At 44.6% G+C, this 22,338-nt stretch overlaps 1 protein-coding gene across 2 annotated transcripts in view; it reads right to left on the reverse strand.

The window, feature by feature from the left end:
• AGPAT5 (1-acylglycerol-3-phosphate O-acyltransferase 5) overlaps positions 1–22,338 on the reverse strand; it is a 298,136-nt gene that overhangs the window by 121,624 nt on the left and 154,174 nt on the right. The window contains exon 6 of one of the 2 annotated variants that reach the window (XM_029595738.1): positions 5,951–6,112. The exons of the other annotated variant lie outside the window; for it this stretch is intronic. Within the exon in view, the coding sequence (XP_029451598.1) occupies positions 5,951–6,112 (162 nt within the window). The remainder of the gene's footprint in view (positions 1–5,950; positions 6,113–22,338) is intronic. 2 annotated transcript variants of the gene reach the window in all.

The raw sequence follows: 22,338 nt of genomic DNA on the forward strand, positions 1-22,338 counted from the left end.
TTAGCGATACACGCCCTATGGCTCTCAATAGGCTTTCAGCAGTATGCAGTTAGCAATATACTCTCAATAGCAGTCAATAGGCTTTCAGTAATATGCGGTAACAATACACGCTCAATAGCTTTCAATAGGCTTTCAGCAATATGCGGTCAGCAATATATGCTCAATAGCAGTCAATACGCTTTCAGTAATATGCGGTAACAATACACGCTCAATAGCTTTCAATAGGCTTTCAGCAATATGCGGTTAGCAATATACTCTCAATAGCATTCAATAGGCGTTCAGCAATATACGCTCAATAGCAGTCAATAGGCTTTCAGTAATATGCGGTAGCAATACACGCTCAATAGCTTTCAATAGGTTTTCAGCAATATGCGGTTAGCAATATACGCTCAATCGCATTCAATAGGCGTTCAGCAATATGCGGTCAGCAATATATGCTCAATAGCAGTCAATAAGCTTTCAGTAATATGCGGTAGCAATACACGCTCAATAGCTTTCAATAGGCTTTCAGTAATATGCGGTAGCCATATACGCTCAATAGCTTTCAATAGGCGTTCAGCAATATGCGGTTAGCAATATACGCACAATAGCATTCAATATGCTCTCAGCAATAAGGCAATATACGCACAAGGAGGAATAAACCTGCGCCCATTACCGGCGCCCTACCTGAACGAGGCCCACAAAATGGCGCCCTCCTTGGCGTGCCACGCCGCCGATCCTCTGTTCCTTCGGAGACCCGAAACAAGAGATGTACGCCTCACCTGCACCTCGGCGCTTCTCGGTTGGAACCCAGGCGGTCTCCGGCTGCGGGGAGAGCGGGCAACCACCTTCACCACCGCGTTTGAGGATATGCACCCGCTGCCTCGTCCACGCCGGGACCGAGGCGCCTCGTAAGCCTCACCCGAACCTCGTCCGGGGGCTGTGTCCCTGCCACGATTCGGCCGGACCGAGGACTTAACCTCCGGGGGGACCACGGGAATCACCCCGGGCAGCTCAACTGGGGGAGTGACCTTTGGGTATCACCGCAGGAGCGCGGGGCTCGAAAGTGTTACAGAAAGTAGAATCTAGAAGTATAAGAAAAGAGAAAAAAATTAAAGTAGTCTTGGAAAGCACGCTCAACTAGCGTGCAGGCACTCCAAACTGCTTTGGAGACGGAAATTACTAAGTTGCTACACTTCCTGTGGGGATATATATACCCCGTGCTGACGTCAGATCTGTCTCCAACTGCTAGCACGTGGATACTATCCCATTCGTTCTGAGTCCATCTGGCTACACGCCAGGAAATATTTATTTTCTGATAGCGTGGTGGATGAATGGAACAGCCTCCCAGTAGAGGTAAATTGAGACATGGACAGTATCTGAATTCAAGAAATCATGAGACAACCACAGGAGATCTCTGAGGGTGTAGCAGGGATACTAAAGATGAGCAAGTTGGTGTGCGTAGGCCATATGGATTTTTGTAGCCATCAGGTTTCCATGTTTGTGTATACATACACAAATACCCTATTTATAGCAAGGTCTATATTTAGTCATTGTCTGGCTAGCAAAGTTAGTTGGATAAACTTTTCCGGCTAACTTTAGAGGTTTATGTAATAATGCAGCAGGTCTACTGAATATAGTCTGCTATTTTAAAGTTAGCTGGCTAACTTTAGGACAGCTCTTTGGCCCAACCAGACTTAGAAGGCTAAGTGAACTAGCTAACTTTGAATATCAGAGTTAGCTGGATAACTTACAGGCCCTTTAGTTATTTAGTTATTTATTAGTTATTTAGTTATTTATTCTGTTACTGCGTTTATGTTATACACCGTTCTCTGTAAAGGCTACGCCTATATATCTTTTGTTGCAAGTTACTTGTAAACCGGCACGATGTGCAAACGGTTGCCGGTATATAAAATTAAATAAATAAAAAATAAAAAAAAAGGCCGATACAGTACAGTGCGCTCCGACGGAACGCACTGTTAACCTGCCCTTGGATGCGCGTTTTCCCTTACCCCTTATTCAGTAAGGGGCGGAAAACGCGTGTCCAACCCGTGGCACCTAATAGCGCCCTCAACATGCAAATGCATGTTGATGGCCCTATTAGGTATGCGCGCGGGATACAGAAAGTAAAATGTGCAGCCAAGCCGCACATTTTACTTTCAGAAATTAGCACCTACCCAAAGGTAGGCGCTAGTTTCTGCCAGCATCGGGAAAGTGCACAGAAAAGCAGAAAAAAACTGCTTTTCTGTGCACCCTCCGACTTCATGATATTAAGTCGGAGGTCCCGAAGAGTAAAAAAAGTAAAAAAAAAAAAAAAAATTTAAAATGGGCCGGCGGCTGTTGGGCCGAAAACCGGACGCTCAATTTTGCCGACGTCCGGTTTCCGAGCCCATGGCTGTCAGCGGGCTCGAGAACTGATGCCGGCAAAATTGAGCGTCGGCTGTCAAACCTGCTGACAGCCGCCGCTCCGGGTCAAAAGAAGGCGCTTGGGATGCGCTAGTGTCCCTAGCGCCTCCTTTTGCCCGTTTCTACCGCACCACCTAATTTAAATACAGAATCACGCGCACTGGGAGAGCGGGCGTTCGTCCGCTCTCCCGCAAACTTTACTGAATTGGCCCGTTAGTTGGCTAACTCAATTCTCCCAGTTATACCCTCGGAATGCTCCTAACTTAGCTGGCTAGGATTTAGCAGGATAAGTGCCAAAATCTTTATTTAGCCAAACTTCTAAATTATCCAGCTAAATGCTTTTGAATATGGATCTCAGCATTACCAGGGAATGAAAAACAGAATTGTCTATTTTTTCCAGGCAAGTTGATTTTCACCGCCAGCAAAAACCAGCAACCTCCACAGCAGCTGAAGAGCAAGAGGAGGACAGAAGGGAACACCCCCAACACTACAGAAAAGAAGTAGCAGAGTACTGCCATAGTGAACACTCTTGCTGAAACAAATCCCAATCACAGGAAGTGCAGGAAGATGGAAAAGGGCCATGGGGAACACTCCTGCTGTCACTAACAGAAAGTAGGGTAGTAGTGCTGGGTCCAGAGATGGATTGACCTATCGGGGGATTGGGCTTCCCCCGGTGGGCCGGTCACTCCTGTCACATGATTTTTTTTTTTTTTGTATTATAAAGTTTCCAACCAAAGTATTATAGGGGGCGCCGTGAGCAGTGGTATCCCGAGGGGAACCAATGCCCCCGGGCGCAAGGAGGCTCATGCGGCCGCTGAGCAGCGACAGACAGATGGGCAGGGCCGTGGTGAGGCTCATGTCACCACTGCCCGAAGAAAAAGATCGCGTTTAAACGCGCTGATGCTCCTCCTCCTTCCTGCCTGTGCGGCCCCGGAAGTAAACGTTGCCGGAGCCGCGTGGGCAGGAAGGAGGAGGAGCATCAGCGCGTGCAGAAGAGGAGCAGCGGCCCGAGAAGAGGAAGAGGCCCAGTAGCAGGGCCGCCGCGGCCCGAGAAGATTAGGGCCACTGCAGAGCCCATCCTGCGGCGACCCGCGAAGAGGAGGCACAGAGGTGAGAGAGAGGCTGAGGGTCTGTAGAGTGTGTGTGTGAGTGTATGAGATGAGTTGAGAAATTGTGTGTGGGAGTGAGGATCTGAATGTTTGCAGAGACAGCATGTGAGAGCCTCTGTGTGTGTGAGAGAGCATGTGAGAGTGAGAGCCTGTGTGTATGAATGATTGTATGAGAGAGAGAATGTGACAGTGAGAGCCTGTGTGTATGAATGATTGTATGAGACACAGCATGTGACAGTGAGAGTGTGTGTGTGTGTGTGTGTGTGTGTGTGTGTGTGTGTGAGTGAGTGTGAGTGTGTGAGAGAGAGAGAGAGAAAGCATGTGAGAATGAGAACCTGAGTGTGTGATTAAGGGAAGAAGATGGAGAGAAAAAGAAATAGAAAAAAGACAATATAAAAGGAATTGGCAAAAAAAATAAGAAAGGGAAGGTGGAAAAAAAAAAAGCCTGTGACCAACCGATTAGAAAACTAAGATCAGCCAGCAAAGGTAAAAAAAAATAAATTACTTTTTAGTGATTGGCACATGTAATCTTAGGGAATGTGCAAGAACAGCACTTTCTCTATGCGGATCTCACAACGTACGAGATCAGCATGGAGAAAGTGGAAGCCCACGGGGCCTGCACAGAGGAGGCAGCAGAATGGGCTTCAGTGTCAGTAGCAGCAATCGGCATCTCCCCAATAGCCATGCGGCAGCAGTGACAGTGGCAGCAGAGGAATGAGAGAGGTTCCGAGGTTGTTGGCAAAAGAAAGAGAGGGGGGTCTGCCTTTAGTGTGTGCATGGGTATGAATGGGACTCTGCCTGGGGGTGTATGTGTGTGAATGCATGGGTGCCTGCCTGGGGGTCTGTGTGTGAGAATGAATGCGTGCATGCCTGGGGGATGGGGAGGGAGTGGTGTGAAAATGAATGGGAGCCTGCCTGGGGGTCAGTGTGTGTGTGTGTGAGTGTGAAAGCATGAGTGTGTATGAGAAAATCCAAGGGAGTAAGAGTTTGTGTGTGTGGGGGTGTGTGTGTGGAGGGGGAGTGTCTTAGAGCCTGAGAGTGTGTCAGTGTCAGTGAGAGCGAGAAGTTATGGTGGGTATAAGAGCATGAATGTGTATGTATGTGACAGTGTATGTGTGAGAGAGAATGGACATGTGAGTATTTGTGAGAGAAGGATAACCTCCTAATCCTCGACAATATCAGGGTGACTGGAAATAAAGAGCTCCCACAGAAGAGGACAGCAGGGGCTTTTTAAAATCCTTATTAGTTTTAATTATTGAATGTTATTTGATATATGTGCTGTTTTGAAATATTTCATTAGTGTTTGGGACATTGTAAAAAATGTATATGATTTTAATTAATAGAAATTCTATTTATCAGTAGTTTTAAAATATTCTTTTATTATGGTTTTACTATTATAACTGATGCTTTATGTTTCTTGATTTTATTTGTTTTATGAGGAATGGTAGTTCTATTTTTCTATTAATACATGGAGTCTGGCTTCTTGGAGTTTCTATTTCAGTTTTTGTCATTTGTGCTACTTCATTTTGTATTCTGTATTTGGTAAGAGTTTGTGTTCTGCATGCAAAGACTGAGATGAAGCATTCTTTTAGCATGTGGTTTCTCTGTAGGGATCTGTAGTAGCTTGGCCTGTTCTGTTTTCCTGATAGGAGGTGTATTGATATTTTAGATTCTGGTGTAATATTTGTGGTATTCTTTTTCATAGGTGGGGTTGTTATTATTTGAGTGTTGGCAAATAGTACTGTGTTGATATGGGAGGACCATACCGAAATATAGGGGTGTGTATATATATATATACATGTAAATTATATATGTGAATTATATTGTATATGTAATTGGGTACCCATGGGCCAGTATGGAGAAAAATCCCCCGGGCCACTATTTTCCCCACAATCCGCCCCTGGCTGGGTCATAAAAAACACCATCTTGGAACAGCAACAGGAAGCATAGCACCAGGATTCCCCATCAGAGAAGAGCAGCAGGAAGAGCCTTGAAGCCCGGGTGGAAAGAGAAAGAAAGAAGATTGTGGGTGGGGGGAAAGGATAGAATAAGGCAGAAGAAAATAGAGTGAGGTGGGGGACCTGAGAAAGAAGAGAGTGAGGACATTATCTAAATTGGAGGAGAGGAGGGGGGGGCACCAGGGGAGAGAACTAATCCTGAGTGGGAACATGGAGAGAGAGAGAGAGAGAGATGTATAGGTTGGGGCGAATACACCCTACTTCCACTGGAGAAGAAATGCACTCATCAAGAATCCTGCCACTAACAATCCTCACCCCCATACAACCCCCCCTAATTATTGGAGATTTGGGGGAAGGCAGAATTAAAAGAAAAATATATTTTATCCCTGTCAAGGAATATTTCAAACTATGAGCACTACATGGGTCATTGGAATTAATTTTGATAAATGAGATTTTCATGCACACATTGATAGCTTTAGCTTAACTGTTTAAACTCACCAGTCATAGATGGTGCTGTTTTTCTCTGTCCGTTTTGATCTACTGTACCTTCATATGCCACTGTGACATCATAGACTGCATCTAAATAGTCTTTCATTGTATCAATAGCAACATAAGTTGCCTTTACACGTGGTGTCAACACATGCTTTAGCACTGGGAGCTCTGAAAAGAACAAAACATGTTGAAATGAAACACATTGTTAAGGGCCTGATATTCAAAGTCAGTTATGTATATAAAGCCTGATTTTATGCACTTAAATGTTTCCTAAAAAATAGACAGGGGTATGTAAAAATAAACATGCAACCCAGTTACATGTGTACTTTTATGGAAACTGCAGAAGTGCATTCTGAGAAGCAGAGTTGGAATTTATGCACATACTCTGATTTTAATACACACAAGTTATGCAGTCCAAAAGGTGGTGCAGCTTTATGTGAGTTAATTTATTGGCATACTAGGCCAATTACCTAAGCATCTTTAAAGTAAACTTGTATGCTGACTGAAGTCTGCATATACAATTACACACAGACTCTAGCCTTACCAACATAGTTATAAAATTGTAAAACAATTTACAGAGGCTTTTATAAAAAGGAATTTGCTACTGATCTGGTATTGGGAGATGCCTGCCAGTTTTTAATTTTGTTTTATTTTATTTTAGGTTCTTGTGATTTATTGCTGTACTGGATTTTTACTATGTTATATTTATATTGTATACTGCCTAGGGCTTGTGTGGAATTTGTGCAGCTAAGAAATGTAAACAGATACCCTCTAAGAGGGCATTTTTCAAAAGCTATTCACTGTGCAAATGCTTTTACCTTGGTAAATAGTCTTTTTGAAAATTGGCTACCCTCTATGTGAGTAACGTGCTCTATAATGCTTGTATTTTTACCTGTATTTTTGTGGAGATGGCTGTGAGGAAGGATCAGGTTAAGGAAAAAAATGCACAAACTTTTGATTGGAAAAAGTATTCACAGAAAATACAGGTGCAAACATGTGTCAGTACATTTTCCTTGGGTAATTTTTAAAGGGAAAGTACAAGCATACTCTCTTTGAAAACTGGTGCAAAATCCCCAGGTAAGTAAGTGTCCATGGACTGTTCACCTGCTTGCAGAATTTTGAAAATTGCTCCTATATAACAATCTACTAGTTTTGGATATCTGTACAAATATCTTGCTTAATATAAGGGGGGTTTCAGAGACATTCCAAACTGCGGTTTTTGCTATATCAATAGAAATTACTGGAGTGGAAGCCATATTGTTAAGATTCTACTGCATGTCAGATATTCATGCTCCCTTATGAAGAAAGGCTAAACAGGTTGGGGCTTTTCAGCTTGGTGAAGAGGCAACCGAGGAGAAGTGATGGAGGTTTATAAAATCATGAGTGAGGTGGAATGGATAAATAGGGGATGGACGGAAACAAGGGAACAATCCATGAAACTAACAGTAGCTTTAAAACACCGGTGTGTTAGGATCCCCACCCGCGGCCGGTTTCCCTTACCTTTGAAGGTAAGGGAAACCGGCCGCGGACCTTGAAGGACCTTTGAACCCAGCATTTCACCTCAACAGTGACTAATCCAAGTCACAATTATTCGGCAGATCTCAAAGAACAGACCCATCTCTTGTTGCTCACTCCCAGGGATACACAATGGCTCTCCCTACATCTTGTTCAAACCCCTTTTAAATCCAGCTATGCCAGATGCTTTAATCATTCCCTCTGGCAACAAATTCCACAGTTTGATTGTGCATTGAGTGATAAAATACATTCACCATGTTAGGGATGTGGACCCTTGAGCCGAGACAAGGTTGGCGATACCACCAGGAGAGGGCTCCTGTTGGTCCTTGTCGTCGGTGCAGGCAGAGAAGACCCAACTGGAGCTTCACCTTTACCAGCCCTCGTTCCCCACAGGTTGAGCCCTTGGGTACCGGGGCCGGCAGGACTTAGGCGGGGGTCTCTCAAGGCGTGGAACCAGAGGAGGAGGCTGAAGCGGCGTCAAGCAGGCAGAAGTCGGAGCAGGCGATAGACAGATGGAACCAGGAACAGGCCAGAGGTCAGGACGGGCAGCAAACAAGTGTAGACTGAGAAACAGGCTGGAGGTCAGGGCTGGCGGAGGTCAAGCAGAGTTGGGCAGGCAGAGTCAAAACCAGGAGGTCAATCCAGAGGGACAAGGAGCAGGAAGGCACAGCATAGGAAAACAAGGAGCAAGCCAGGATCAGGAATCAAGGCTGGAACGCAGGATAAAGAATCAACGCAGAACTCGCACTCTAAAACAGAGCAGGACCTGTTGCTGAAGGAAAGTGCTATAGGTAGGGCTGACGTCACCTTCATGGGTCGTGGAAAACTTTCCCACCGCGGGCCCTTTAAATTGGAAGCGATGGCGCGCGCGCTCTTAGTGAGGTGGATGTAGAGATCGGGATAGCAGCGTGCCAGGCCGCGAGGGCAAGCCGTAACAGCGGTGGTCAGCGTCGGCTGCGGTGAGCGGTGGTCGGCGTCAGCTGCGGTGAGCGCCGGGCCTGGTTGCCTCCCGGTGGAGGTAAGGGAAACCGGCCGCGGGTGGGGATCCTAACACACCAGTGTTTTAAAGCTACTGTTAGTTTCATGGATTGTTCCCTTGTTTCAGTCCATCCCCTATTTATCCATTCCACCTCACTCATGATTTTATAAACCTCCATCACTTCTCCTCGGTTGCCTCTTCACCAAGCTGAAAAGCCCCAACCTGTTTAGCCTTTCTTCATAAGGGAGCCATACCATCCCCTTTATTATTTTTGGTGCCCTTCTCTGTACCTTTTCTACTTTTGTTCTTTTTAGAGATGGGGCAAACAGAACTGTACACAGTGGATTTAATGGAGAATTATTTTAATTTAGTGGAGAGACTGGATACAAGACCTTTAGTAGATGAGTTAACAGCAAAGGGACTGGTGAATGAGGTGAGAGTGGAGACTCCTTTTAGTGGGAATTTGGCAATGAATAACGATCTTAACACTAGTACACCTTTTGTGTTGAGCCCAGCTAATGCTTTAATGTCTGGTTTAGGTCCACCCTTTCTCCTATTCCACTACCAACTGATACTTGAGCATTGTATCCCAACAATATATCTCTGATGGATAGAAAAAATGCTGACAATCAATTTTACAAATGAGTAAATTATCTGAAGATACCAAGGATAAATTTCAAAATTCTGATTCTTGCTTGTGGTCAATTGAAAAATATTTTTCCAAAGTGAAAACTCAGATGGTAGCTGAACAAGTTTTAAGATCTGCTTATATTAAAGACAGTTTCACTATTTACAATCATTTACAGAATTCTGAATATTGAAAATATTCACCAGGGAAAAAATATATGTTTCATAGATTTCACTCTCATCTCCTTATGAAATTTTTAAAAAGTACTTATGTGATATTTTGGGGTTTTTTAGTGAAAAGATACATTTAATATCTAATATATATTCTGTTCCAAAAAATAGGAGGAATATTAATGTGGAAGGAGGAGGGTTAGATCATTTATCTCCTAACAAAGCTAGTCTCTCCACTTTTCTTGTGTTCTCTCTGGACGATATTCCTTTAAGAGCTACGCTTTTGGTATCTTTTTGACTAGAGACTGATAAGGAGGTGGTGTTTTGTAAGTATTTCTCTAATAAAGATTCCCAGTTTTGTGGTCAGAAAATTCAAGTATTTCCAGATGTTTCTTATGCTATTCAGTTGCAAAGGAAACAATTTCTTTTATTGAAACAGAGTCTTATCTATTGGTGCAACTTTTTTCCTTAAATTTCCCTGCAAATGTTTGATTTCCTATTAAAAAATTTATTTTGTTTTTTTCTGACCCTATGCAATTAGATACAGCAAATGGTTAGTGATATTATGTTAGACCAGAGCTTTCCAAACTTTTCATGTTGGTGACACACTTTTTAGACAAACAATTTCACGACACAGTAATTCAGTCTACTAGCAAACCAGAGGTTAAATGAACGAAATGTATTTCGACAATTTATGTATGTTTCCTTAAATATATACATAAATAGCAAATGTTACTTACCTGTAACAGGTGTTCTCACAGGACAGCAGGATGTTAGTCCTAACATATGGATGACATCACAGGATGGAGCCCAATCAAGGAACACTTTTGTCAAAGTTTCTAGAACTTTGATTGGTACCCACTGGACATGCCCAGCATGGCACTAAACCTGCAGCCAGCAGGGGTCCCTCTTCAGTCTTGTTTAAAGCTACAGGAAGTGCCGAAAAATAAAATAAGAAAACGAACCCAACACCGCGGGATGGCGGGCGTATTTCGCAAGGACTAACATCCTGCTGTCCTGTGAGAACACCTGTTACAGGTAAGCAACATTTGCTTTCTCACAGGACAAGCAGGATGGTAGTCCTCAAATATGGGTGAGTACCAAGCTGAGGATGTCCGAGAAATGCACCAAATGTACCCAAGATGTGCAATAGGCACAAGGACTGGGGTGGAGTTTGATAGAGGGCATTCTGAACCCTAACGGGCAGGCGGAAGGGTGTTGGTACGTCAAGTTGTAAAAAGGTTGCGCAAGACAGATTGGCCGAAGATGGAATCTTGTCTTCCGGCCTTGTCTAAGCAATAATGGGCTGTAAAGGTATGGAGAGAACTCCAGGTAGCAGCCCTGCAAATGTCAGGAAGCGGCACCGAGCATAGGTGCGCTACTGAAGTCGTCATGGCCCTCACAGAGTGTGCTTTAACACAGTCTTGAAGTGGAATGCCTGCTTGCTGAGAGCAAAAGGATATGCAGTCCGATAACCAAAAGGAGAGAGTCTGCTTACCTATAGGCTGCCCCAATTTGATAGAATGGAAAGAGACAAACAATTGAGTGCTTTTCCTGTGGGCAGCTGTACAGTCTAGATAGAATGGTAGAGCCCGTTTGCAGTCAAGGGTATGCAGAGCCTGTTCTCCTGGATTGGAGTGGGGCCTGGGAAAGAAGGTAGGTAGTATAATGGATTGATTAATGTGAAACTCCGATACTACCTTAGGTAAAAACTTAGGGTGAGTTTGGAGTACTGCCCGGTCCTGCAGAAGTTTAGTGTAAGGCGGATAGGTAACTAGGGCTTGTAACTCACTAACTCTGCGAGCAGATGTGATTGCCAAAAGAAAAATCACTTTCCATGTGAGATAGCGAAGATCACAGGATTGGAGAGGCTCGAATGGTGGTTTCATGAGCCGGCCCAAAACCAGACTGAGGTCCCAAGAAGGGGCCAGAGGGCATAGTGGAGGCTTGAGGTGAAACAAGCCTTTCAGAAAACGTGTTACGAGGGGATGTACTGAAATAGGAACATCCCTGACACCTTTATGGAAGGCGGCCAGCGCACTGACATGCATTCTGATGGAGGAAGTTTTTAGACCTGATTCTGACAAGTGCCAGGTTAAGTGGCTGAAGAATTCACCTTTCAACATCCAGGCCGTCAGGGACAAAGCTTGAAGATTGGGGTGGCATAGGCACCCGTCGTTCTGAGTGATCAGAAGAGGGTCCATTCCCAAGGGAATGTGCTTGCGAATAGAGAGATCCTGAAGATTTGGTTACCACACTTGGCGAGGCCAGTGAGGTGCTATCAGGATCATGCATCCTTTGTCCTGATGTAACTTCACGAGAGTCTTCGAGAGAAGTGGAAGTGGAGGGAATGCATATAGGAGACCGGTTGCCCATGAGAGGGAGAACACATCTCTTGGCTGTGAGTGTTGGCTGCAAGTGAGAGAGCAAACTTTTCCACCTTGCGGTTTTGAGGTGAAACAAAGAGGTCTATGCAAGGATGACCCCAACGTTGGAATATTGCGTCCGCTACTGAGGGGTTGAAGGACCACTCGTGCAAATGGAAAGCGCGACTTAGGTTGTCAGCCAACACATTGTCCACTCCCGGCAAATAGGTGGCCCTGAGGTATATCGAGTGGGAGAGGGCCTCAGCCCATATCTGCGCAGCTTCCTGACACAGTAGGAAGGAGCCCGTCCCTCCCTGTTTGTTGATGTACCACATGGCCACCTGGTTATCCACCTGAATCAGGATGACCTGATTGGAAAGGCGATCCTGAAATACCCTGAGAGCATATCTGATTGCTCGAAGCTCCAGGAAATTGATTTGGTGTTTGGCTTCCTCTGGAGACCAAGTTCCTTGTGTTTGCAAATTGGCCACATGGGCTCCCCAGCCGAGGTTGCAAGCATCGGTGGTGAGAATTATTTAAGGGTCTGGAGCCTGGAAGGGCAGGCCTTGGAGGAGATTGATCTGATTTTTCCACCAGGCTAGAGACTGACAGAATAAGTCGGTGATGTGGACAGTGGTTGATAGAGGTTGGACGGACTGAGTCCATTGTGACCTTAGAGTCCACTGCATGACTCTCATGGCCAATGGGGCCATTGGGGTAACCTGCACTGAGGACGCCATGTATCCCAGTAGGATGAGGAAGTGGCGTGCAGTCATGCGTTGCTGAGACTGTAGCTGGTGTGCGAGGGAGTGAGAGCTCGCTTTTGAGGCAGAAATGCCTTTGCCTGCAAGGTGTCCAAGTCTGCCCCTATGAATGATAAAGTTTGGGATGGGACTAAGCAGGATTTTGCGTAGTTGACGAGAAATCCTAGCGAAATCAGAGTGTGTAAAGTAAGACGTAGGGACGACAGAGCAGCTTGCTGAGTGGGAGCTCTGATCAACCAATCATCTAGATAGGGGTAGACGTGAACATTTTGAGTCCCGAGGAAGGCTGCTACTACTACGAGGCACTTGGTGAAGTGCCAGGCCAAATGGGAGCACTCGGTATTGATAGTGCTTGTGGCCTACTAGAAATCTCAGGAACCTGCGATGAGATGGATTTATTGCAATGTGTGTGTACGCATCTTGGAGATCGAGAGAGCAGAGCCAGTCTCCTCTTTGCAGAAGAGGAAGGAGGGAACCCAAGGTTACCATCTTGAACTTTTCTCATTGGAGGTACTTGTTGAGGGCACGTAGGTCCAGAATTGGATGAACGCCTCCCGATTTTTTGGGGATTATAAAGTACCGGGAATAGAATCCTAGGCCTTGTTGAGATTAAGGTACTGGTTCTATTGCTCTGGACTGGAGGAGGGGGGAGACCAGGAGTAGTGAGTGGTCGGATGTTCTCCACGCCGGTAGAGGTGGAATGGAGAGAAAGTTCAGGCAATAACCTTGAGAGATTATGGTAAGGACCCACTGGTCTGAGGTGATTGTGTGCCACCTGTTGTTGAAATGGCATAATCAACCTCCCACTGGTATCTGAGGCAGTGGAAACTGGCTGCTGCTCTCTATGCAGGAGTCAAAAACCGGAAGCAGGGCCAGGCTGAGGAGCTGCTTGCGGCTTTTGTTTACGAGGTTGATGAGACTGGGCCTTTTGGAAAGGTCTCGTGGAACAAGTCCTAGACTGTGGTGGATAGGACTTCTTTGGATGCAAGAATGACTTTTTAGTATCCTTCCTGAAAGGCTGCTTGGAGGAATACCCAGAGGGCATCAGAGAGAGCTGGTGAAGGGTCTCATGATGGTGCTTGAGTTCCTCCACCGTCCGCTGAATCTGTTCCCCAAACAGATTGTCTCCTATGCAGGGCAGATCAGATAATCTGTCTTGTACTTCAGGGCACAAGTCCGAAGACTTAAGCCAGGCCCGTCTTCTTGCCGAAATAGCAGTTGCAGATACCCTGGAAGCGGTGTCAAAGATATCATAAGAAGATCTTATTTCATGCTTCCCTGCCTCAAAACCCTTGTGTACTAGGGTTAGAAGTTGTTCTTGGAATTGCTGAGGCAGGGACTCTGCAAAGCCCTGTATCTGCTTGAATAAGACCCTGTTGTACTGGGTCATACATAGCTGGTAGGAGGCGATCCGAGAGATAAGCATCAATCCCTGGAAGACACGCCGGCCAATGGCATCCAGGAATTTCTGTTCCTTACCTGGGGGAAAGGAAGAGTGGGGGGTTTTGATCTTTTTGCCCTTTTTTGGGCAGATTCTACCACCACAGATTGGTGATCCAGCTGAGGTTTCTGGAATCCTGGGGCTGACTGGACCAAATTTATTTATTTAAAGTTTTTATATACAGACATTAGTAGGGAACATCATACCGGTTTACATCTGAACTAAAAGGTGGAAAGTACAAAAAACAGGTAATGGAGAAGGGTAATGAACAGAAAGAGGCCGAGAGGGAGCCAGAGACAGAGCAAAGAAAAATATAATGCAAATAACAAATTATGTACTACAAGTAACAAAGTGAAAACAAAAACAAATAAGTGGTATCAGCTTTTCTGTTGACTGGAGCAACAGAACCAGGGTGTTCCCAGTTCTTTTTGAGGAGATCCAAAAGAACCTGGTGAACAGGGATGGAGGTTATTTCCTTGGGAGCATCCAGGAATTGTAACAGCTCCATCATTTGATGCCTGTCATCTTGTTCAGTCTGCAACTGGAAGGGAACCAATTCAGACATTTCCTTCACAAAATTTATGAAGGATAGGTCCTTTGGAGAACACTTCCTGCTTTCAGTAGGAGAAGGCGGTGATGGCAAGTCATCGGTGTCTTGAGAAGAATCGTCGGTCTAGGTGTCATAGGGATCAGGACCTGCCCATCTAGGAGCCTGAGAAGGACGGGACGATGGTATTCCTGAAGGTCCCGGTTTAGGTTCCGAAGGCACCGAGGGAAGTGCTGGAAGCACCAAAGAAGGCATCGAGGGCATCGATGGATGGATCAGTGGCGCTGATGGGCGCATCAGTATCGATGGTTGAGGCATCGGAAGAACTCCCGATGGAGGAATGCAGAACGGTGTTTCCCCTCCCGATGACAGGGTAAGTGGGGAAGGCACCGGAGCCATCGGTGACCTAGGATCCATCGGTGGAAAAGCGGCTATAAGCGCTTCCATCTTCGAGAGCAGCGGTGCCAGTGCTGCCGGAATCGGATTGGTGGTCGCTTCCACAATTGGCACCGGTTTCAGTGGCGGAGGAACATGAAGTCTGTGCATTGCCTTATCGATGGCATCCTGAACCATCCGGTCCAGTTGTTCACGGAGACCTGGAGCAAGCAGCCCCAGTTCCGGAAGGGAAGAAGGAGGCAGAGGCAAAGCCGAAGGCACCATAGTTAAAGGCGGAGTCGCGGCTCCCGATACCCGTCCGGGTGAGGGTTGCCTCGGTGACCTGGTCGCAGAAAGGGTTGGGTGCCTTTTCTGGATGGGGTTTCTTCGATGGCGAGGTCGAAGATTTTCCTTCCTCGATGGTCCGAGACTTGCGGTGTCAATGCCAATGTTTCTCTCTACGATCCCCTCGGTCCTGAGGGGGAGTAGAGGTAGATGAAGGCCGAGAAGTCGACGACGCCGGACGGTCACCGGCCGGTGGCTGATATTGGCGCGAAGTAGACTGTGCCGGTTCAGACGACGTTGATACAATAAACGGCGTCGGAGTTTGAGAATGGAAGAGAAGTTCCATTTTCTCCATTCTGGCCTTGCGACCTTTTGGTGTCATTAAGGCACATTTGGTGCAAGTCAGGACATCATGCTCGCACCCGAGACACATTACACAGACATTATGCAGGTCTGTAATGGACATGGTACGAGTACAGTCCGGGCACCGACGGAACCCCGACGCCATGGCCTTTGAAAAATTTAGCCGCGGTACGGTTGTCGGCCAGTAGGCCGCGAGGGCCAAACTAGACGTGAATCGATCGAAACCGGGTAAAAAACTTATTGGAGTACCGCGGAGTCAAAAATTCGAAGGATGGACCCCTGTGGGGTATGAAAGTTTTTAGTAATTCCGTGAGGAAAATTCCTGTCAGGAATCTCTGTGGAGCTCCTTAACCTGCGTGGCTACTGCTGCGCGGAAAAAAGAAGACTGAAGAGGGACCCCTGCTGGCTGCAGGTTTAGTGCCATGCTGGGCATGCCCAGTAGGTGCCAGTCAAAGTTCTAGAAACTTTGACAAAAAAGTGTTCCGTGATTGGGCTCCATCCTGTGATGTCACCCATATGTGAGGACTACTATCCTGCTTGTCCTGTGAGAAAAAATGTTTCACAACACAATCTATCTCATGAAAACCTTTCATTTATATTAAATATATATAATATTACAAGATTAATGTTATTGTTATAATTTATGAGTAACAATAATAAAACAAATTGTCTGCCCCCCACGCACTCATCTCTCCCCCCCCCCAGCATGTCTGTCCCCCACACACTCAGCTCTCTCCCCCCCAAAGCACATGTTTGTCCCCCACACTCATCTCTCTCCCCCCCCAAGCACGTCTGGGCCCCCATACACTCATCTCTCTCCCCCCCCCCCCCCAAGCACGTCTGGCCCCCATACACTAATCTCTCCCTCCCCCCCCCCCCCAAGCACATGTCTGGCCCCCACACACTCATCTCTCTCCCCCCCCAGCACATGCCTGTCCTCCACACACTCATCTCTCTCTCCCCCCAATCACATGTCTGGCCCCCACACAGTCATCTCTCTCCCCCCCCCCCCCCCCCAGCACATGTCTGGCCCCCTCTTCTTTTTGATTGTTGCCAGTTAAGTGCTTCACTTCCCTCAGGGTTCAAGCCTGCTGTGGGGCATAACACCTTCCATGATCACCAGACACTGTTGCTTGCAGTCAGTACTCCTCGTGGCCAGGCCTCAGCAGCAGCAGCAGCAGCAGCAGCCCAATGACAGGGACAGCTGGGCTCAAGTCCCACCCACCAAGCCCAAAAAACCTGCAATTAACAGCAAAAATCGCCCAATAATAAGCAACCCACGAACTGGAAAAAAAAAAAAAAGTGAATCGCTGGAGGGGAGCGGCTATGTGAACCGGGCTTGCGTGACACACCTGCACACTGCAGGCGACACACTAACGCGTCGCGACACACAGTTGGGAAAGCTCTGTGTTAGACTGTTGAGGCACTGGAGTACTAATTGTAGATATAAATAGATGTAATCTCTTTTGCTCTCTTTTATTTCCTTATGTTTATTACTTTTCTTTATGCATACTTTTTATGGTGGACGAGAATATATCAATGCTATGACAGTAACTTTAAAATGAGTATGTAGGCGCCCATACGCTGGAATTTTAATTTATGCGTGCAGTTGCGCACATATAATTTAAAATACACATAACGTGCATGTGCGTGCTCCTAATTTTAAATAGTTACTCAAGCAAATGTATTTTAATGTATCTTCCTTAGGACTTTGTCAGCTTTGACAGGCGCAAGTAAGTAGATTTTAAAACATACTTGCGTGAAGGACATTCCACCAGTTTGCCCAGTCCATCTCCAGGTCATCCAGATCCCTCTGTTTCTTCAGCCTGCACACCCCACAGTTGACCCAGACCCTTCACCTGGTCATTTTAGGCCTGAACAGAGATTTATGCAGACTTACACCTCATCAAGAGCAGAAGTAAACATGCGCAGCTAACAGCCTGCCACACGCTGCGGCCATCAGATTTATAATTCAGATTTACACATGTAAATTTTGGGCCTGCACCAGAATGCCCCTGACATGCTCCAACTTGCGCATGCGCATAAACGCACATAATTTGCAGCTTTTAAAATATGCATTGGTCACACTCAACCCATATACTCGTGTATGTGGGCCTTTTAATGTGAGGAATGCTTTTAAAACTCACCCGCATTTATTTTATATTATTGCTTTGGTTGTTTCTAAGCACTATCATGATTTTCTTTAGAATTGTCTTTAAGTAGCAAGATTTAAACTTGAATAAAGATAAAATTGTAAAAAAAGAATTCAATTACTTGGAGGTTGATATTCAGTGCCACTTAGACAGATAAGATCGGACTTATCCAGCTAAGTGGCACCATTTCAATATTTGGCTGCAGTCAGTGGTGAGCACTTAGCTGGATAACTGTTTATCCAGCTAAATAGTTAGCCGGCTAAGTAGAGGGCGGGATGGGACATTCAGAGAGGAGCTACTTATCCAGCTAACTTAGGCCTGGACTCATCATTCATCGCTGAATAATGAATCCAGCGAAAACGGTGGGGCGGGGCGGACCTGCGAAAGCCCGCAGCCTTCATACCACCGCAGTGTCTTCGCTGCCGGCTTTCGCACCGAATAGGCGCTACTGCCGACGATAACGAATACACCGCCGACTCCTCCCTCCCCCGCCTCCTCCCCTCCCCCTAATTAGCAATGTCACATGCGAAAAGTCCCTTTTTGCATGCGATATGGCCCTAAAGCACACGATAAAGCTTTAGTGAATGACCCTATTATCCAGATAGGTGCAGATATTTGGCCTTATCTGGTTAAGATGGCTGGATACATTAGATTTACTACTGAGCAGGTCTAAAATTAGCCAGATATATTTATCGGGCTATTAGATAGATGGGTTTAGCTGCACTCCTGAATATTCCTGTTAACTTGCTTAGCCGGACAGTGGCTGATTATGGACCTTGACATTTAGAAAGAAACAGAAGACATGTTTTTTTCAGAATGTATTTACAGAAGCATAAGAAATAAGTAGAGGTATAGTTTTCTCAAAATTGAGCAGCCTTTGCTCTGTTATGGATATGTTTAGAGTGTTGAGTAGGCTGGGTGGAGGAGGGAATATTTTCACTTGTGAGTTATGTTTTATATCTTTTACTATATTGTTTTATATTCTTTACTATGTCTGTATATATTTTTATTACATTAAAAAATATTCCAAAATAATGCATAAAATTTAGTTTATAATCACATATATTTCCAAATTATGATAAAAAAGCAATTATAAACATAAAATAAAGCAAAATAAAAATGACAAAACATACCCTCCAAACACAATGCAAACAATAAGACATAAATTAACAAACAAATAAATAAATGTTGCTGCCATCTTTGCACCACACCTTCAAACAACTCAAGTAATAACAGTCATCAACCAAGTCTCAGCCCCTTGCAAAATTGCAGTAACTTATCTTCCTCCCAGGAGACAAAGGACGAGCATTCCAAAGACATGGAACAGTCAATGAAAAAGCTCTATTTTGCAATCTTACATGTTGGAATGTCTTTACGGATGGCAATTTCAAAAGGGATTTCTGATTACTCCCCGTAACCTGCCCACCTTGGTGCCTCTCTAATCTACAATCAGAGGTCTCTCAAATCACGGTGAACCTAGAAGATGTGGTAGATCTTACTGACAAACCTAAGAGTAGTAAATCACCTGGACCGGATGGTATACACCCCAGAGTTCTGAAGGAAATAAAAAATGAAATTTCAGACCTATTAGTAAAAATTTGTAACCTGTCATTAAAATCATCCATTGTACCTGAAGACTGGAGGATAGCTAATGTAACCCCCATATTTAAAAGGGCTCCAGGGGCGATCCGGGAAACTACAGACCGGTTAGCCTGACTTCAGTGCCTGGAAAAATAGTGGAAAGTATTCTAAACATCAAAATCACAGAACATATAGAAAGACATGGTTTAATGCAGGGGTGGGCAAGTCCGGTCCTCGAGGGCTGCAAACCAGTCGGGTTTTCAGGATACCCCTAATGAATATGCATGAAATAGATTTGCATACAACTGAGGCAGTGTGTATGCAGGTCTCTCTCATGCATATTCATTAAGGATATCCTGAAAACCCGACTGGTTTGCAGCCCTCGAGGACCGGAATTGCCCACCCCTGGTTTAATGGAACAAAAGTCAGCATGGCTTTACCCAAGGCAAGTCTTGCCTCACAAATCTGCTTCACTTTTTTGAAGGAGTTAATAAACATGTGGATAAAGGTGAACCTATAGATGTAGTGTACTTGGATTTTCAGAAGGCATTTGACAAAGTTCCTCATGAAAGGCTTCTAGGATAAATAAAAAGTCATGGGATAGGTGGCGATGTCCTTTCGTGGATTACAAACTGGCTAAAAAACAGGAAACAGAGTAGGTTTAAATGGACATGTAGTAGTATGTGAAGTTCGGGTTGCCCCATCTCAAAAAATACATAGCTAACATGGTAAAAGTACAGAGAAGGGAGACAAAAATGATAAAGTGGATGGAAAAGCTCCCTTTTAGAGAAAGACTAAACTCATTAGGGTTCTTTAGCTTGGAAAAGACATCAGAGAGGATATGATTGAAATGTATAAAATCATGAGTAAGGTGGAACAGGTAAATAGGGAACAGTTATTTACCATTTCAAACATCAACAGGACTATGGAACACTCCATGAGACTAGCAATCGGAAAATTTTAAATATCATAAGACTTTTTTTCACTCAGTGCACAATCAAGTAATGGAATCTGTTGTTGGAGGATGTGATCAAGAGAACTAACAAAGTAGGGCTCAAAAGAGGATTGGACAAGTCCATAAACAGATATTATCCAGGCAGACTTGGGAAAGCCAGCGTTTATCCCTGGGAATCAGATACAAGAAACAGATCAACTATTGAGGATCTGTCAGGATGATAGGCTTGATGGATTTTGGCCTGAACCAGCTTTGAACTTATGGGATTCTTTCAAGACTATGGACTTTATTTTGGAAGTAAAAAGTATTCTAGTAGTTTTTGAAATTGAATTTTGAGAACAAGGTTATAGCACTATAGCACTCATATAAGCATCATTAAATAGATCTATGTTAAATATTCAAAAGTGAGGAGGTTAAAAATGTATCGTGGAAAAAAATGACATTTTGATACAAATTTGGGAACCCTTTTTATTCTGTCACCACAAACGAGAAGCACTATTTTAAATCTCTAAGGATATGAAAGCTCAGGGAAAATTCAAAGGGGAGCAGTGATTGTCTATTTATTCCATGTATTTCACCTTATTCCACCCTATTTTATTTTATTGTTGTTGAGTCAATGAGAATTCTACATAGTTGAATTACTATCCTTTTCAGGCAGTGGATGAATTGTGGCAGGTCATATAAGTCTGCAGGTGTGGCTTTTGAGTTTTAAATGCTGAAAGTCCTTTTGCAGTGTACTTCAACAGGAGATAGGAGAAAACTCAAGAATGGCAACGAAGGGAATTGCTACTCTAGTGGGAGGGAAGGGGGGAATAGAGTTGAATGTTTTGCGACTTTGGAATTTGTACTTCCGGAAATGTCGATTAAGCTCTCTTGGGCATTCTATGGTAATTGTACAGTTTCTTCCTTGTCATTTTGTAACTCACTGATTCAAAACAAATTTAATAAAATGTTTATGAAAAAATATAGAACTACGTATTTGAATACTTGTCCTTGGTAATGTCCAAGGTTCAAATTTAAATACGGTCCTACAAATACCACATCAAATGAGGAACCTGCAGTCCCCCCCACAGTTTATCCTGATAAAGAACTGAACTAGCAACTTCTTGGCGGCCTGTGTTTCCAGATGAATCTGAGAAGCTTTTGCTGCCAGAGAATCAACAGAGTCAGGCACACCTACCAGCAAAGTCTGGAAAAAATAACAAAAATGGGGGAGAACATTCATCTTGATAATAGCTATTCTCCCAAACCTAGAAAAGCCCCCCCATCCCATCTGTCTAAATCTTTTTGTATACTGGAAAGTAAAGGGGTATAGTTAAGACCAAACAAATCCTTCACCTCAGGACCAATTTTCACCCCTAGGTATTTCACACACCCCTTTGCTTCTCGGAAAGGGAGATCGGCTCTTATGCGAAGTAGTCACTTGCTACAGAAACATTCAAAAGCTCTGATTTATCCTCATTAACTTTAAAACCAGAGACTTTACCAAATGCTCTCATATCCTGCAAAAAAGCCTGTAAGGAGAATTCCGGATTGTCCACTGTAAATTAAAGATCATCCACGAACATGGAAAGTTTATAATTATGTGAACCCACCCGCATCCCTTGAATTTGAGAGTTATGTCTCAACCTTTCCGCAAAAGGTTATAGAGGGCAACCGTGTCTGGGTCACTCCCTACTTTGAATAGCGATGAGTATTCCCCATTGATTTTTAAGCAACCCCTAGGGTTCTCATATAAATGCTGGATTCACCGATAAAGTCAGAGCCCAGGTTCACCGTCTCTAGTACTTTGAACAGGTATGACCAGTGGACTCTGTCAAATGCCTTTTCCGCATCCACCGCCAAGAGAACCACGGAGATGTTGTGTTATCATACTGTGCCCTCCAAATCAACTCCAGAACTCTCCATACATTATCAGAAGCCAGTTTGACTAGAACAAAACTGGACTGATCCTCATGGATAAAGAGAAGAGCTACCTTCCTCAATCTGGATGCCAATATTTATTTATTTATTTAAGAGTTTTTATATACCGTCATTAAGTTATTCACCATCATAACGGTTTACGATAGGGCACCTATATCAAAAAAAATATGGGTCGTACATTACATATCTTGACAATAATCTTTAAATCAATATTTATCAAAGAAATGGAGCAGTAGGACCCACAAAGCGTGGGGTCTCTCCTACTCTTAAGCCAGTATTGTTATCCCAGCCAAGTTAGACTCAGAAGAAATCGAGCCCCCTTATCAGATGGCATTAAACATTTCCACCA

This window comes from Rhinatrema bivittatum, chromosome 3, assembly GCF_901001135.1.
Source record: "Rhinatrema bivittatum chromosome 3, aRhiBiv1.1, whole genome shotgun sequence".
NCBI classification, from domain to species: Eukaryota; Metazoa; Chordata; class Amphibia; order Gymnophiona; family Rhinatrematidae; genus Rhinatrema; species Rhinatrema bivittatum.